This window comes from Nesoenas mayeri, assembly GCF_963082525.1.
Source record: "Nesoenas mayeri genome assembly, chromosome: 14".
Classification (NCBI taxonomy): domain Eukaryota; kingdom Metazoa; phylum Chordata; class Aves; order Columbiformes; family Columbidae; genus Nesoenas; species Nesoenas mayeri.
Genome location: NC_137556.1, coordinates 8,535,271 through 8,551,973, shown reverse-complemented (window position 1 = coordinate 8,551,973; position 16,703 = coordinate 8,535,271). Strand labels below are relative to the sequence as shown.

Genomic DNA, 16,703 nt, shown 5'->3' with positions numbered 1-16,703 from the left:
CTCCCTCCTTCTCTGCCAGCTCAGAGTGCCTGCCAACTCACTCAGCACAATACATTGTAAGTCACCAAAACCTCTTTGGCACAACTGAGTTGGTGTCTTCACCCCCAGGTTCTCCCAGAAACTCAAGGGCTGGGCTGTGTCCTCAAGCTGGCACTTCATGGGCAGAAGGGAAGAAAGAATACAGAGATATTTTCCTCTCATGTTTGCACAGATACAAAGGATTAGCAGCGTGGCTCTAAGGAGCAATGCAAGAGATCAGAGCACTGTCTACAGCTCTGGAGGTATCAAATTTGTCCAAGCACTTGGCTTGGAGCTGCTCCTGGTGCTGCTGCAGGGCTCACTCCACCCCTCTAAGACCTTCTCCTGATTTAACCATTTACATTTAATGCCTGGCACTGTAAATCCAACATCTCAGCACTTTTGTTTATGTCACACGCCTCTGGAAAGACTGCATAGATGAGAAAATCTTTAGCCAAGTTCCCCACTCTGGATCTGACAGCAAGAGCTGTTGAGCTACAGCCAGAGTACAGCTGCACACCAGGGAAAAACTGCTGAGCTTGAAGGCCAGATCTTCCCGCCCTTCACCCACCTGCCCCAGGTGAAACACAGCTTTGGGAACAGTTTCTTTCACTATTAGGAGTTAGGAGAGGCTTAAAGACATGTAGCTACAGTACCCTAATTTGAGAAGGGTCCCTCTCTGCTGCTCTGTGAAACCACCTCAGCAGCTGGATCAGGAGATTAAAATTTGTCAAGAGCAGGGACAAGTCTGGCTCCCTGTTATCTCAATCAAAGAGCATTACAGCCCTTAGCAGCAGGGCAGGCCCTCTTATCTGGGAACACAGACCGAGAATCTGCCCATCATTTAAGGCCCAAACAGTGGATTTTCATCTTTCCAGTCATTATGCTAAGGAAATATTTGTTCCTGCAATTGAAAGGGAGCTACAAAAGAAGCCAAACCAAACACCTTGCCCACACTTAGGAAACACCTTCTGGGTGTTAACCTGCTCCTGACCTTCACTCCCAGGAAGAGCATCCTCCAGCACCGAGACTCCACCTGCTCGAAGAACCAGGGCAGGCAGCTGAGCTGCACACAACTTCATCAGCAAACTCAACCAGCTCCAGGTGGGAAATCTAAATATTTTTGCCGATTAGCAACAGCCCTTTGCTGTTTTGGTAATGAGACATTACCTCGCAGCTCCTCCAAAGGATAAAAACCTTCCATTATAATCCAGTTACAGTAAAAATACTCATTATGTGATGCCCGTTTTCTTGGCATCACCACGAAGACAATCTGTGAGTCACCTCTGATTGCTCTGCACAGTCACAGTGAGCCCCAACTGAGCAGAGGAAATCTACATTCCTTTTGTTATTATACAGAATGTATTTGATTTAATAAACCTCTTTAGGCAGGTGTTTGATAATACAGTGAAAACCAGGGAGACAATCCCTGAACGTAGCTCTCCTAAGAAAAGGGCACTTGTGTTGTGTCTCAGTCGGAGCCCAGGTAAAACCCCCTGGAGTTCCTGCTGATCCCAGCTCAGATAACACAGACTGACACTCAAAGCATGTGTGGGGTTTTTTTTCCAAATGTTTTTGGGGTTCTTTCTTATTCGGGTTATTAGCCCTGTGGCTGCTGAGGCATCTCACAGCAGATCTTTAGGTCCAGCTCTGCAGTAACGAGGACAGTCAGCTTTAGCTGGGTGGCTGGTTTTCCACAACAAAAGCTGAGATGCCCATGCAAGGCCAAGGCTGGAGATGTCTCAGCTTTGGGGAAACATGTTTCTGCTCTGTTGCTGGTGGTGCTTCACATCAGAGACCTCTCCTGCTAAGAGAAGAATGGGGAAAGAAACAGGGGGAGACGGGAGGGAATGAGGACTCTGACCAAGCTCAGTGGGATTTGGGAAGGAGGAGGTTGTGGGGCCAGGAACGCAGCTGGGGGGGTGCCCACAGCAGCAGGAACTCGAGGCAGAAGATGCCAGAGCGGCTCTCATGCCTCTGCCCATCTCCCCCTTTCTTTTCCAAAAAGACAGGGTGAGAACAATAATCTTTTTAAAAGCACTAACCTTCTGGTGCCAAGCTGGGGGAGCCTCCCACACCGCACACAGGCAGACAAAGCTGCCGTGTCCTCCCGGTGCCAGGCGTGGACAACCAGCCCTGGCCACTCCACCTGCCCCTGCCCAGTGGGTCTGCGGGTCGTCCCAACCTGATCCTGGGCACTGAGATGTGCCCCAGCAGCAAAACCCACTCAGCACTGAGCATGAAACACGGTGTGGGGATGCTGGGGCTAAGCCAGAGAATGTGGGAGTAGGGGGGTGCATGTGTGCGTGGGGGTGTTTCTCCAGCTCCAACCCAGCTCCACTCAAACCGACAGCAGGGTAAGCTCCTGTTTTGTCTTCTGCAGCGGGTATCTGTGCTGGGAAAGGGGCCCAGTGCACTTTCTGTCTTGTGAGAAGAGCTGGCTGGGGAAGGAACAGTTGCTGGGGATGGTTCGCGCACATCTTGTATGCTGTGCTGACAACAGCTCTTGACAGCTCCCACCATCAGTTGCAAATCTCCCAACACTTCGTATTTGCTTTGAGGCCTGACTCCAGAATTCATTCGATTCATGGTGAAACAGGAAAACAGGGAGCGGAATGGGGAGCAAAAGGGTGTTTACAGCCACTGTGGTCAAAGAGACACATGAAAATGGGGTCTTTTAGTGCTCCAGCCGTAGGCACAGAACAAAGAGAATGAGATTTTTAAAAACAATCTCAGGAATTTTAAGCTGGACTCATGAATTTAGAGGCCAATTCAGTATTGAAATTTTTGGATTTGGCGAAGTTCCAACAAGCAGGGAAGAAAAAAATGATGTGTGACTCCAAGTGGGTGTTTGCAAACAGCATCTTGTTTGGGAAAAATAACTGCTTTTGGTCTGCTTTGTTTTCTCATGATGCTGGAAATAATTCTCCCACTCAGAGGGAAGAATTGGATTTTTCTTTTTCTTCCTCATCATGCGAGCTAACCCAGGTCACCGATCCCATCCCATCCCATCCCATCCCATCCCATCCCATCCCATCCCTGCTAGCACCAGAGTCACCACCTTGAAGTGTCAAAGGAACACAAATGTGGGTCCTATATCACATGCTTCATTTAGCAGTGAGGAGCTCAGCCATGAGATGACCTGGGTGAAGGCACAGGCCTCTGGGGCCAAACAAGGCTGACCTGAGGCAGCAACATAGCTCCTGGGACCCTTCTCTCCAGGGAGCAGGAGCAGCAATAGCTGATAGTGCTATAATAGCTCCCTAGCAGCTTTATCATAGCTCCAGCCTCCCCACCACTCCTCCTGACTTGTACCATTTTATTTCTGTCCTGTCCAGACTCCTATTTCAGTGGAAACTGAGTAACTGGAGCCTGCAGTGCTGCTCTGTGCCAGCTTTGGCCATCAACCACCATGCCCCAGCTCCAGCATGGACCTCACTGAGTACTAGCAAGGGTGGAAAGGAGCAAGGGTGTTCAGAGGGAGGAGGCATCAAACAACTTTTGTGGCAGCTGCAGTTCTCCCGTGTTGGCAGACATCCCCGGTAATGCTAATGACTTTGGTGGCATTAATCTAGATGAAATGGGGGCAGCTAAAATGGTATTAGACTGAGCGCAAGAAGGCTGTGGGTGCTGCTGGAGGATTGCTCTTGCCCACCCAATGCTCTCCCTATCTTGGTCATGTAGCAAAGGGAGATGTTTGCTCAGTGGAGGGCTTCAGAGGGGGGAAAACCTGGAGGAAACTGCTCCCAGCATGAGCGTGTGGGTATTGCCATGACCACACAGCAAACACAGGCCTGCCCAGATATTCCCCAGCCTTGGGCCAGCCCCAGAGAGGCACGGTACAGCACTGCACGGCACAAAATGGCACAGCCTAGCACAGCATGTGGCACGGCATGGCACGGTGCTCCCTCCCACGGACATGCCAACTCACTCGGGTCCACGCTGGCACCACTTCTTCTGACACACCCAGCTGAACGTCCTCTTGTCTCTGTTTTAACACACCCCTGGCACCATTTTATTATCCCGTTGCTTTAACATCCCAAGCTCAACGTGCAAGACTGGGGCTCCAATTGAAATTTTATTTCTCTTTTAATGTATTTCAAAAATACTCCGGGGAATTGGAAACATCATGACTCTAGTGTGGCTGTATCAGCGGCAGGAATCTGCCTCCCTGTTCACAATAGATAAATGAAGAATAGTTCAAACAGGAGCTGCCTCAACATGAACACTGGCTCCTCGCAGCACTGACCCCGGCTTCATTTATTTTCTACCTGTACAAAGCACTAATAAAGCTCTAATGTATCTGCTTTTCTAAACTTTGTCTGAAGCATTCAGTGGTGCCTGGCTAAGGTGAAATAAAAGAGGTTAACCTAAAATAGCACTCGGTATTCAGAACAGGCTAAAGAATATAAATCCCAGAACCATGCTTGAATGACAGGGCTGCTATTTCTCTGTGTAACACTGGCATAAATACACGGACTGGCAACACCCATCAGTGGCTTTGGTCTCTGCATCAGTGTGCACCGAGTCCCTGGGGAGGGGTCCTGCTTCAGGGGACAGTGCCATGCTCAGACCACTCAGAAAGGCAATTTATTGAGACTCGAGATTAACCCCCTGAGGTGCTGCTAAGCCGTGCACAAGCCAAGTAGGACCCGAAGCACCGACAGGAGCAGGGCCAGGTGTCCCTGCAGACACTCGGTGCCCGCAGCTGGACCTGCCAGTGCTCAGGACCAGCAACACCCCGCTTACCCCACCATTAATATATATTAACGACAGTAACCAAATCCCCCCAATTTAAGTGAGGTGCACTGCCAGGGTGGATTTAAGTAACTTATTCTCCAGGCTTGTTCCTGCCTCTCCCCTTGAGCAAGTGCCATCATCTCATTACACTTTGGCAATGTAAGAGATGTCTGGGCAGCCTCCCTCCTGCTCACGCAGGCAGCAGAAGTGCAGTGCAATGGAGGGTCCCCAAATATGGTCTCCGTTATTTCACAATAGTTGCATCCAGACAAGCTTTCCTGTCCCTGAAAGGGCATTTTGCTAAAACACAGCTCCTCCTTGCACCGAGCATGGCCAGATGAACCACAGAGCCAATATATAGATATTTTTTATTATCCATGCAGCCTGAAAAAGCCAGGGATGGGGCAGCCAACATGAGCAACACACACCAAAAAGTCACTGGAGGTTGTTCTGGCTTTTTTCCGAGCTCCCGCCTGAGCTACTCAGGTCGGAGGGTGCTCTGCAAAGCCTGTCCCATCCACACATGTCCATCCGCCACCCAAGTGCCACTGGACGTGGCTGGAATGGGTGTGTGGTGCAGGGATGTCCCACAGGGGGGAGCCTTGTCACCAGCCCAGGGGACACTGCCTGGGGTGTACTGCCATGGGGACACTGCCGGGGAACGCTGCCCCAGGGATCCCCACCAACCGCTGCACCGTTGGGTTTGATCCGGCACCGTCTATCTTGCACCATTTCCACCCTCTCTGAATTAATGGATGCAAAACGTCCTGTCTTCATCCTCGAGGCACTGGGCAAAGCTCCCTCTAAAACTATTCACAGTTCAGGCTTTGGGGGGGCATATGATCAAGGAAATCTGTTTTCAAAGGGTGTTACTGTGAAAAAAAAATCAGCCTATGGAAGGTTCTAACAGGTCTCTGTGCCCGAAGGATGCTGACAAGCTGGACCGGTGAGCTGGATCCCCACCTTATGGCTTCCTATCAAGTCAAATTTAAACAACATAGTAAAGGCCTAAAACTGGTTTAGTAAAGCCAGAGACCTTGTCACGAGTTGTCACCTCACGCTGAACTCAGGTAACACTGGAGATCTCTCCTCCCACCTCAAAGATTAATAAATGCATGGCACTGCCTTCACCCTCAGACTGATTAAAGCATCTATACAAATACGACATTAATGCCCTGCTCCATTAAGAAATTAAAATACGCAGCTCGACGCCTGTGAAAATACAGGCAGGGCAGGAAGAGCTTCCCTGGGGGGAATAGAGCAAATTGCTGGAGCCACAGCGGGCACACGGGGGGATCGAGTCCCCACAAAGTACAGCTTCCACACCGCCTTCTTGGGGCAAAGCGAGTGTCAGAAACAAGTTTTCTCCTCACTTTGTTTTTCCAAGCAAGATTCAAAGTGCTTTTAAAGTTACTCTTTGACCCAGGATCCCCCCAGAGGAAGCGTCAACTTTGTGCACTCAGAATCACCCCTGTCCAAAGAAATAAAAAGGAGTTTTAGGAATATTTGTAGCTCAAATCACCATTTTAATCTGTGAGTCTCAACACCTCCCACACTTGGTGTGTCAGACACAGCCAGCACCGACACACGTGTCCCCAGCTAAGAAACTACGATCTTTGGACTTAATCTGTTCCCCATGACATGAAGTGGATGAGGGGCAAGAGGGGTGACAGAGACACAGCCGCAAAGGGACAGTGTGAGGAACCACACTGAGAAAGGCTGGGGAGCACCACATGAGCCGGCTTGTAATCAGTTAATTTAACTTGAGTTTGGCCGGGAATGATTAAGAAGGAGGTGATAATTTTCCTCAGTATCAAGTGCCCAATCTCTTCCTGGACAGGCTTTTATCTGCTGAGGTGACACATTGCCAGGACAGAGATCTGCTCCCCGCATGCAGATGCCCAAGCAGTAACCTATCTGCTGCACTAACACCGTTTTGCATGACACTTCCTTTAAAGAAGGAGAGAAAAACAAAACACTTGTCCCTGCTTTATAATGCCGTAGTGTAAACAGCCCTGTAGGCTTTGAAGGACACACCTAAAGGAGGCAGGTGAGGTGAGGCTGATCAGGTCACGAAACTGCCTCCCCAGGGCAGACCAGGTGACCGAGTCCTCTGGAGGGTTGCTGAGATGTGGAGGTTGATCTAAACTGGTATGTTTTTCTCTGCCCTCCTTTTCGGGGCAGCTCAAAACACAGCAGGACCGAGTTTCAGATGCTTCATTGCCCAGAAGCAGCTTGGCATCATTTTTGGATGCTGTGGAGACAGAGGCATGGAACGGCTGCTGGGATTTAGGAAAGTCAGCTAAGAGGGAACAAGGGCCCCTCAACAGCCCTTTTCCAGGGTTAGATGCTCAGTGAGGAAAAGTTTCACTCAGCTGGAAGGGCTAGGAGAGCTTTGGCCAGGAGATGTGACCTCCCTCGGCAGCACAGAGGGGACACTGCTGCCTGTGCCTCACAGAGGGACATGCTAGAGCTTTTAGCGAGACATTTGACTCTGCAGACTCATCTGCTACTTGCCCCATGCTGGGAGGGCAAGGGAGTTGCCTTTGGGAGTCTGGAAATGGTTGAGGACAGGGAGATGGAGGCTTAGAAGGAGAATGGGGAAGTCACCAGAGTAAGAAGACAGTGGAGAACTACAGCTTTAAGACACATAATGCAAAACTGAGGGGGAAGGAAGGAGAAGAAATGCCCTATGTCTGCTTGCCAGTGAAATAGCCTTGTTCTCCCCATGAGCACCATCCCGGCTTGGCTCTGGAGCTGAGATCACTGTTTCGAATGCTCATGTGAGCTTCTGCTTCCAACCCATCACCCATCCTGTCCCCCCCTGCCATGGCAGGTCTATGCTCACCCATCTCATTCCTGACACGTGGTGAGCCCGCAGCAAATTAAATCTCCCCCTTGAGCCTCTTGCTCTGCTACTTACTGATGGAAAAGAAAAAAGGGCTTTTCCTCCCTCATTTGCTCTATCTTCTCTTTCTAGCCTAAACCCAGTGTCCTGTGCACACACACCTGAGAGCTCTGCAATGCTCTGGAGCCATTTTCAGGACCCCCATCAGGCCATTCCACTCTTCCCAAATCACCCTGACAGCCCTTGCTGGGACATGTCCATGTCCCCAGCCAGCTTCTAGCTGGAAAAATCAGAATTTGGTTCTAAACCTGGATTTTTTGCTTCCTGAAACCAAAAGACATGAAGCCCAAAGTGTGCAACTTGGAGTCTCCTGTGGTCCTAGGTATGGTCATCCTGATGGTCCTGTACTCTATTTCAGGATGTGTTTCCTTCAATAGCAAATCAGGATTAAAAATTAGACAGAAAAACTGGTTGCATTGGTACAACTGAGGGGGGACAAACTGCTGCAGGGAGGCAGGAACTCCTCGAGATAATTTTGTCCCTAGGAAAGCACACCTAACCCATCACTGTGGGATGTTTTAACTTAGTTTTCAGTGAACATCAGGCCACTTCTAACTATGTGCTGAAATAGGAACGAAGAGGACTAAACCTATGGGATAGGTGTGACATAAAACCTGATTTTAGCTTCACCACCATCCTCAATTACCATTCATTAATCCAAACATTTGTTGTATGGGCAAAACTCCCACCAGTGCTGCCAGGTGCAGGGCTGGGGTCCTGCTGGCATTCGCTCCCGCTGGGAACCACAGCGGCCCACAAGAGACTGTGCAGCAGGCAGAGCAACAGGGACCTCTTTCCCCCAACACACAAAGGTTAAATGTTGGGAAGGCTGAAAGAAACCCCAATTTCTGCATAGAGATGAGCGTGCAGGAAGATCTCCCCATGGCTGCAGCCCTCCACAATGGAGTATTTTGAAGCAAAGCGACCCGTCCCCTTTGCTGAGTGGCTGGCTGTGCACAGAGCAAGGATGTGGCATCACTCAGGCGGCTTCCTAGGGTGAGTGGTGGAGGAGAGCACCATAAAACATCCTCCACCTTGCTAGCAAGGGGGTGGCTTTCTAATTACCCAGGTGGATTTTTATTGTAACAAAGCCAGCAATGCAGGATTTGACGCCAGGGGTCTGAATGTGTCACCTGCCGAGGGCAATTTAGCAAGTGGTCTGTGCTTTATTCGCCTGTTGTCCACAGCCGTGGGGCTCGCTGCCCCAAAAGCTGAGAGCCCGTCCCTGTGGGTCCCACTGCCTGGCAGAGTGTGCGGGACTTGTATAAACTAATTTATCTCATGTTCTCTTAAAACACATATTCTGATGTGAAGAGGGTTGTATGGGCATATGGGGATGTCTATACTATTACTGTTTCATGGCTTGGGGCAGATAGTAATACCATATATTTTAGGATGCTGACCATCCCATGAAAAGCATTGTCTCTTTGGTCATATAGCAAGAAAAGAAACAAAGCATCAACATTTCATTAGTAAAGCCACAGGGCTCCATCCGACACTCAGGACACCACTTTCCAAACACCCTGCCCTGCAACAGCACATGGAGCCACCACACCAGGCAGCTTGTGGCTGACCTTGAGGTCCAAGGTTGTCCAGAACAACTGACGGTTTTCTGCACAACCAGGTAAATTCAACAGAATTTGCCTTTCAGATTTTTTTCCCCCCCATATCCAAGACTAAACCAAAAGCAAGTTTCTAGGCAGTGGGAAAAACAAAGAGAAACTCCTTTGGCATTGTTTCACAGATGGGATCTACGGCTTTTCCCACGGGTGATGGAGAAGCACCCAGCCCCGCTGCAGCCCACTGAGCCCCACTGGGCTTCGCCCGCACATGCCCTGCGATGTACGCAGCAAAGCGCCGAAATCAGGTGCTGAACAGCTGCACCCAGTCCAGCTCTACCACCGATTTACCCTGAGATCTCAAGGCTGCCTGGCTCTGTGCCTCAGTTTACCCAACTGTAAGACAGAGACAGCTATATTAAATTTCTCTTACTGCAAAGCCATGGCATGAAACACCCTGTAAATGCAAAATTGATCAAGACAGCAAGACCACACTTTTGCATAAGGTGGGAAAGTCCTACAGTGATAGACTGGGAATGTCCCAGTCCCAACTGGTGTGCCAGGCTGGATAACCCTACTGAAGCACTGGCTGCCGCTCGCCCAGACCAAGCTGTAAATGTGGAAGAACAACCACAGCAGCGCGGGAAGGCTTGTCCCAACACGCTGCTTTTTTTGCTGACAACTAGCATTAAGTGATGACATTACAAGTGACTTTTAAGATCGCTGTGACTTTAATTGGAAAGAACATTTTTAATAACCCAGGCAAATAGCTGTGTGATCCTGCCAACTGCAGCGACTGCTCACGGCACAGCTTCACACCCAGAGACGCTGTTATTCCTCTGGCATGTAATAGGAATATCATGTGTGAACTGACATAGCAGACACACAAGCATTTTTCTAGCTGTACAAGCTCTGTTAGATTAAAAAAAAAACCCAAACAAACCAAAAATCAGTATGCCCCCAGAGACAGCCAGAAACAAACCCCAAAATGACCTGCATGCATATAGAAAATGCACAGCAGATTTCTCAACTGTATGCATAGACTTTAATCAATGAACTTCACTGATACATGGGAAACATTTTATTCCCAGTAATGGTCTTTTGACAGCTCTAACAAGTAGGATTTCTTCGGGATGGTAATGATTAAAATGCTGACTCACAGAGGGTTTTGCCATGCTGGCGGGACTACACCAGCTTTGTGCTCACTTGGAAGGTATTTTGCATCCCTACTTTTCAACCAATCTGCAATTTTAATCCTCTGGCTGCAAACAGTTGTTCGCAGCTTTGCCCAGCTGACTCCAGGTTTCCCTTACGGAGGGTCTGGAGGAACAGGGTGCAGAGGGTTCTCCTCTCACTCACTAATGGGCAGCAAGACAGGGAAAACCCATGTGTTTCTGCAGCCATGGATGGCGAGGAGCTCGTCTGCCTGCTCCTGGGAAGGGGGGAGAGGAGCAACCGTCCCCCAGCAGCTGGGAGCTGAGCCGACAGACCCACACTTCAGCCAGCCAGCACTGGCATGCGTGAAACCATCGGGCAGGCTGCTGGCTTGGCAACGTTCTCACGCATTTCATGGTGGGACGTCAAAGTACAAGGTGTTTCAGAAAGATGGACGCAATTTCACGATGGCAACGTGTTGCAGTTACACAAAAATTTACAAGCGGTTTAATGATTTATCAAGTTTTAGTGACCTTTTTATAAATGCTCTATGTTCCCCCCCCCCCACTATTTGTATATAGTGATTTCAAATTGGGTCCATCTTTTTGAACCAGCCTGTCCTTTGCAAACATCTTTAAGATGCAGCCTCTTGCCTGCCTGTAGTGCTACTCATGCAGCTGCTCGCCTGGGGTGTAAAGGTGGGGTTTAGCCTCACGTGGCCCCTTTCGTTCATGGCACAGCCCCCCAGATGCCACAAGCAGCCCCATTCCCTTGAACCTCACATTTGCAGCCCCTTCCCGAGCCACCCAGCAGCAGCACTGATTGACACCAGGAGACAGGGTGTCCCCAGGAGTCAAGAGGAGAGCTGGGAGGAGGAGGAGGAGGGCAGCACATCTGTCCTGCCTCGCAGCCGGATGCTGCAGCCCTGTGCCATGGGGCAGTGCCTGGCAGAGCCAGCAGACTGCTTGGCAATGCTGGCATGGCACTGCTTTTGGGCTAAGCACCCGCACTGCCCTGCTCAGCAGGCAGGACCCCTGCCCGGGGTGAGCCGGCCCCACACTGGGACCATTCTGCCATAGGAAAACAGACCAAAAAGTTGAACCAAGAACACCATCTCACGATTGCTCCATCTGCGGCATTACAGCTGTTAATGATATTGGCTGTAACTATTAAAAGGCTTTTTTTGGATGTTCTCTGGTAAGGATTTTCCTTTCCTGAGCTGGCCGAGGGCTCGGCAGCAGCAGCAGCCCCTCACTCCACTCCGGGGGCACGGGCAGCGCTCCTGCCTGCGGAGCCAGCCAGCAGCCGAGCTTGTGCTGCAGCAGCCTTTGCCATAGGGAAATTGCTAACCCCAGAAAACTGTTCCCCTAATTACAGTGTTGGAGCATGGAGCAAACCACATAAATGATTCACACAGTGTTCCCAAGCTGCAGCCGCGTAAATTAGAGATATTTCCAAACACTCCCGAGCTGTGCACACTGTTATCAGGATGGAAATACAGAAAATTTCATCATAAAGAGGCGACGAGGGAAAAAAGCCCTGCCGTTAAATGCATCTCTTCAAATCAAGAAGACCTGGGGGGTCTGTTCCTTATAGATCTTTACAGAACTGTTGTTGAATCTCCTCGGGGAGTTCTCATAGGAGGGAGCAGTCAGATAGCAGGGGAACTATAGAAATGTATCGGCTTGTTATTTCAGAGCCTCTGCTGGCAAGCAGAGGATGAAAAGGAAAAGGCAAGCGGACTTGAGGCCAAGAGAGAGGGATGGCTGGCCGTGGGGCAGAGAGTTAAAAGTGTCCCATTGTTAGGGAAGTTTGCTCTCCTTCAGACCATCCCGCTCCCAGGGACACCGCGCCGCCTTTTGAAGTGCAACCTTAGGCGGTTCCTTGTCACCCCATTGGAGCGGGAGCTTTTTTACCACATTAAGTCATTGGGTAACAAATGAATGGGGGGGTTTTGACTATTCACAGCTTCACCTTATAAATATCAGGGTTGGAGGTTCCTGCAGTTTTCCTTCATCCCGATAGCTCACCTTGGGGAGGAGCAGAGGGAGGCGGCCCTGCGGCACAGAGAGCTTACGGATCAGCGAAAGGGACCCATCCTCGCTCCTCGTGACAGCCATGAAGAGAAGCACCTTCCTCATCCTCTCCATCACAGGGGTCTACAGCGCCATTCTCCATGCAGCAGCATGGTAGGGTCCAGCTCGGTGGAAAGGGCATTTTTTTAGGGATGCTCTTCAGCCTATGGTAAGCTGTGTGATTCATTTTCTTTTCTTCGTTTCAGGTCTGTGAATAACTTTCTGATGACAGGACCTAAGGTAATTAACACAGGGGCTATCAGGAATTTAAATAGAGTAATTTCATTTTGCAAATGGGAAACAGGGCTCTTTCAAGGAACCCGATTTCCCAGAGCATATCTGCTCCAAGTCCTGTTCCGTAACGAGGGAAAGGACTCACGACACATTTGTCTGTTCCTATTGATACGGGTGGGTTTTAACCCCGCTGTTTCCCGTGCCAGGCTTACCTGACGTACTCCAGCAGTGTGGCGGCCGGGGCGCACAGCGGCATGGAGGAGTGCAAGTTCCAGTTCGGGTGGGAGCGCTGGAACTGCCCCGAGAGCGCCCTGCAGCTCTCCACCCACAACCGGCTCCGCAGCGGTGAGTGCGCCCGGACCCGCCAGTACCGCATCCCCAACCCGGGATGCCTTTGGGTACCAGCCGGGATGTGTTCTGCACAGTGGTGGGGCTGCTCTTTAAACCAAATGATGGAGGAGGATTTTGGTGTCCCAAAAGTCATGTTTGGTTTTCTCTATCTGTATTAGGTGGTCTAATAAACAGTGTGAGTATTTTTCCAGGAATTTCAGGCTCTTTCCAGATCTCTATCCATGCCGGGCTGGAGCTGGGTCCTTCCTGCAGAGCTGCTCCTTGGGCTCACTTCGGCCACTTTTCGTGCACCATCCCAGGGAGCACGATGCTGGAGGCACCTGAGCTTGCAATGGGGGCAAGTGCAGAGAGACAAAGGCAGAAAACAGGGAGGTTGTGGAGTCTCCTTCTCTGGAGACATTCAAAACCCGCCTGGACATGTTCCTGTGCGATCTCACTTAGGCGTTCCTGCTCCAGCAGGGGGATGATCTTTTGAGGTCCCTTCCAATCCCAAACATACTGTGATACTGTGATACATGCCCAAAGAAACTGTCCTCATAAGAAAGCTGTGGATATATTTCAATACTGTCTACTTCAACAAGAAGTCTCTTTTTTTTCCCAAAGCAGCGTCTCTATTTGAATCTGTTAGGAAAGAAAAAAAAGTAACTAAATTAGAAGGGTGGGTGCAGACAGCTGTTAGCACAGGTTCAATGACCAACCGAAACAAGAGCAATGGTGATTTTCCCCAGCAGGCAAGATCAAAGCATGAACATACCCCCTGAGCAGGAGGGACAGAGATGAATGGGAGAGCCAGGTGAAGGGAGTGATAACTCCACCAGAACAGGACAGGGAAGCTTTGCCTTGCCATCCTACTGTTGCCCAGAGACTCCATCCTGTGCACGGACAGCCGCATAATATTGTGCCATACTGCTGAACCCCTTGACTCTGAACCCTGAAAACACTCCAGTCATGAGCATTTAATTTCTGTAGCACCTTGCCTTTTGCACAAACTGGTTTGTTTTGCTTTCTTCTTCTTACACCTTTGCGGTGCAGCATATCTTCATTCTCAATAAACCAGGACCAATATCTATGTCTGCATGTGACAGATTTCTTTCCCCTCTCCCCCAGCTACCCGGGAAACCTCCTTTGTACATGCCATCAGCTCGGCCGGCGTCATGTACACCCTCACCAGGAACTGCAGCATGGGAGACTTCGAGAGCTGCGGCTGCGACGACTCCAGGAACGGCCGTGTCGGTGAGCTGCCTGTTCCACACGGGCCGTCGTGCTCTCTCCGTCCCCACACGCAGCTGCCCCAGGATTTCGGGGCAGAACTCAGCCCAACGGGACAGTTCTGTCCCTTAGCGTGTGTCTGTCTTGCAGGTGGCCGAGGCTGGGTCTGGGGAGGATGCAGCGACAACGTGGAGTTTGGGGAGAGAATTTCCAAGCTCTTTGTGGATGCTTTGGAAACAGGACATGATACCCGTGCACTGATTAACCTGCACAACAATGAAGTTGGGAGACTTGTAAGTCAAATATAATTACAATAATAATAATAATAATGATGTCTCTATTGAAAACAAAATCCGAGAGCCTGGTAGGCTGTTCAGGTCCCCTTCTCCAGCCCTCTGTGAGAATCTAACCCCTGTAGTGTTTGCATGGGGAAAGAAATTCAGCCAGAATCTGACCCTAAACCTGAACACAAGGAATTGCAGTAAGAATTGTTCCTCCTCACAGCTTTTGCAGCTGTGCGCAATGCAGATAACTGCCAGCACACGCCACTTCTTCAGAAACGCATGGGTTTTACACACACCTGGTGCTTGTCTGGTCTGTAAGACAAAGCAAGAACCACAGTACTTTCTTGCAATGTGCATTTCTATGCATTTCCAAGCTATTTGGCCAGAGGAGCCAGGTGTGAGCTGGCCCTGCTCTGAGCTGGCTGCCAGACTCGTCCCCCGCTGCCTGCCTGGGCCAGCGGAGGCTCTCAGCATCTCGCCAAACCTCCTTGTCTGTAAAAACAAGGATGGCAACACTTAACATACCTATCTCATGGGGTGTGTCGAGGCTTAATCTCACCTAGATACCAGTGATTGGGACCTTATAGATACCAGAGGGAGATAGGTAGATAATATCTGTGAACTGCTTGGCCTGGAGGAGATGCAGAGAGGTTGGGTATGGTTATCCCAAAGAAGTTTCACACGTTTTAAATGAAACCTCTGAGAGGGATGATGGGTTGATGCTGCGATGAGCGAGGTGAGCAGCGTGAGAAGGGCATGACCCAACAAAGGCACTTTTTTCCTGGCCCAAAGAAACAGCTTCTGCAAGGGCTGGAGACAATAGCTTGTGCCAACTCATTATATCTGTCCTTTAAATTAGCGAAGAGGGGCAGATGTTTTCCAGGAACTGAAGTAAGAGCATCAGCTCACGTCTTGGAAGGACCTGAAGTCATGCTGAGCATAAGTCACTTTTGACCCATTGCTACCTGAATTAAAAGTGGCATATAGCCCAATTTTGAGATTTAAATGATGTTCTGCTGCTCCTAATTTCTGCACCTTTCCACTAAGGCCGTGAAAGCCACGATGAAGCGAGCCTGCAAGTGCCACGGGGTGTCGGGCAGCTGCAGCATCCAGACCTGCTGGCTCCAGCTCGCCGAATTCCGCGAGATCGGGAACTACCTGAAGATCAAATATGACCAAGCCCACAAGCTGGAGATGGACAAGAGGCGGATGAGAGCCGGCAACAGCGCTGACAGCCGCGGGGCCACGGCAGAGACCTTCCACCATGTCCACCCCACCGAACTCATCTTCCTGGAGGACTCTCCCGACTACTGCACGAGGAACGCCAGCCTGGGCCACCATGGCACCGAGGGACGCGAGTGCCTGCAGACCGGCAAGAACCTCTCGCAGTGGGAGAAGAGGAGCTGCCGGCGGCTTTGCACCGAGTGCGGTCTCCGGGTGGAGGAGAGGAGGACGGAGGTGGTGTCCAGCTGCAACTGCAAGTTCCACTGGTGCTGCACCGTGCGGTGCGAGCAGTGCCGGCAGCTGGTGGCCAAGCACTTCTGCACCCGCCGTGACACCACTGCCACCGCCCCCAACCACATCAGGCGGAGGAACAAGGGACATAAGAGATAGAGGGAGGTTTTGGTGCGCGAGGAGGACGCTTTGATGTCCCCATGCTCAGCAGCCTCTGGCAGAGATGGGGTGAGAAGGAGCATCCCTGGGACATCACACCAGGCGATGAGACCTCCTGCAGATGGAAGCTGGGGGATTAGGAAGCACAAGGTGCAGGTACCAAGGGACCACAGTCCTCCTTGCTTCCATGTTTTTTTTCCTCAATATTTGCTGGTAGCTTCTTTCTTTTCAGGAGTCACTTTGTGTATCAGACAGAGGGAAGAATTTCATGGGTTTGGTGGATTCAACCCCTTATGCCACATCCAGTGGGTCTGCCAAGGCCAGCGGTGGGGCTCCAACCCCACAACGAGCAAGGTGGGGACAGGCACGGTGGCCAAAAGCAGGTCCCATGGGGCAGCTCCGTCCCAGCAGTTCATGCACAGCAGCTGCTTGGCAGCATTTTTAGTGGAAAACTTACGCACTTTCTAAAGCAAGAAGAGGTTCTGCAGTACTGTGGTGTGTGTTATTATGACTGCAGCCTGATAAGTTTACAGCCAGTGTTTACAGATTTCATTCC

General features: G+C 50.5%; 1 protein-coding gene across 1 annotated transcript; it reads left to right on the top strand.

Annotated features, from left to right (window-relative positions):
• Positions 1-12,498: 12,498 nt before the first annotated feature.
• Positions 12,499-16,147, top strand: WNT8A (Wnt family member 8A; the record flags this gene model as incomplete). Its single annotated transcript, XM_080353393.1, has 6 exons — positions 12,499-12,569; positions 12,662-12,695; positions 12,896-13,034; positions 14,148-14,273; positions 14,400-14,542; positions 15,581-16,147. The coding sequence occupies 6 exons, from the start codon at positions 12,499-12,501 to the stop codon at positions 16,145-16,147; spliced, it is 1,080 nt and encodes a 359-aa protein (XP_080209519.1).
• Between the last annotated feature and the right edge of the window lie 556 nt (positions 16,148-16,703).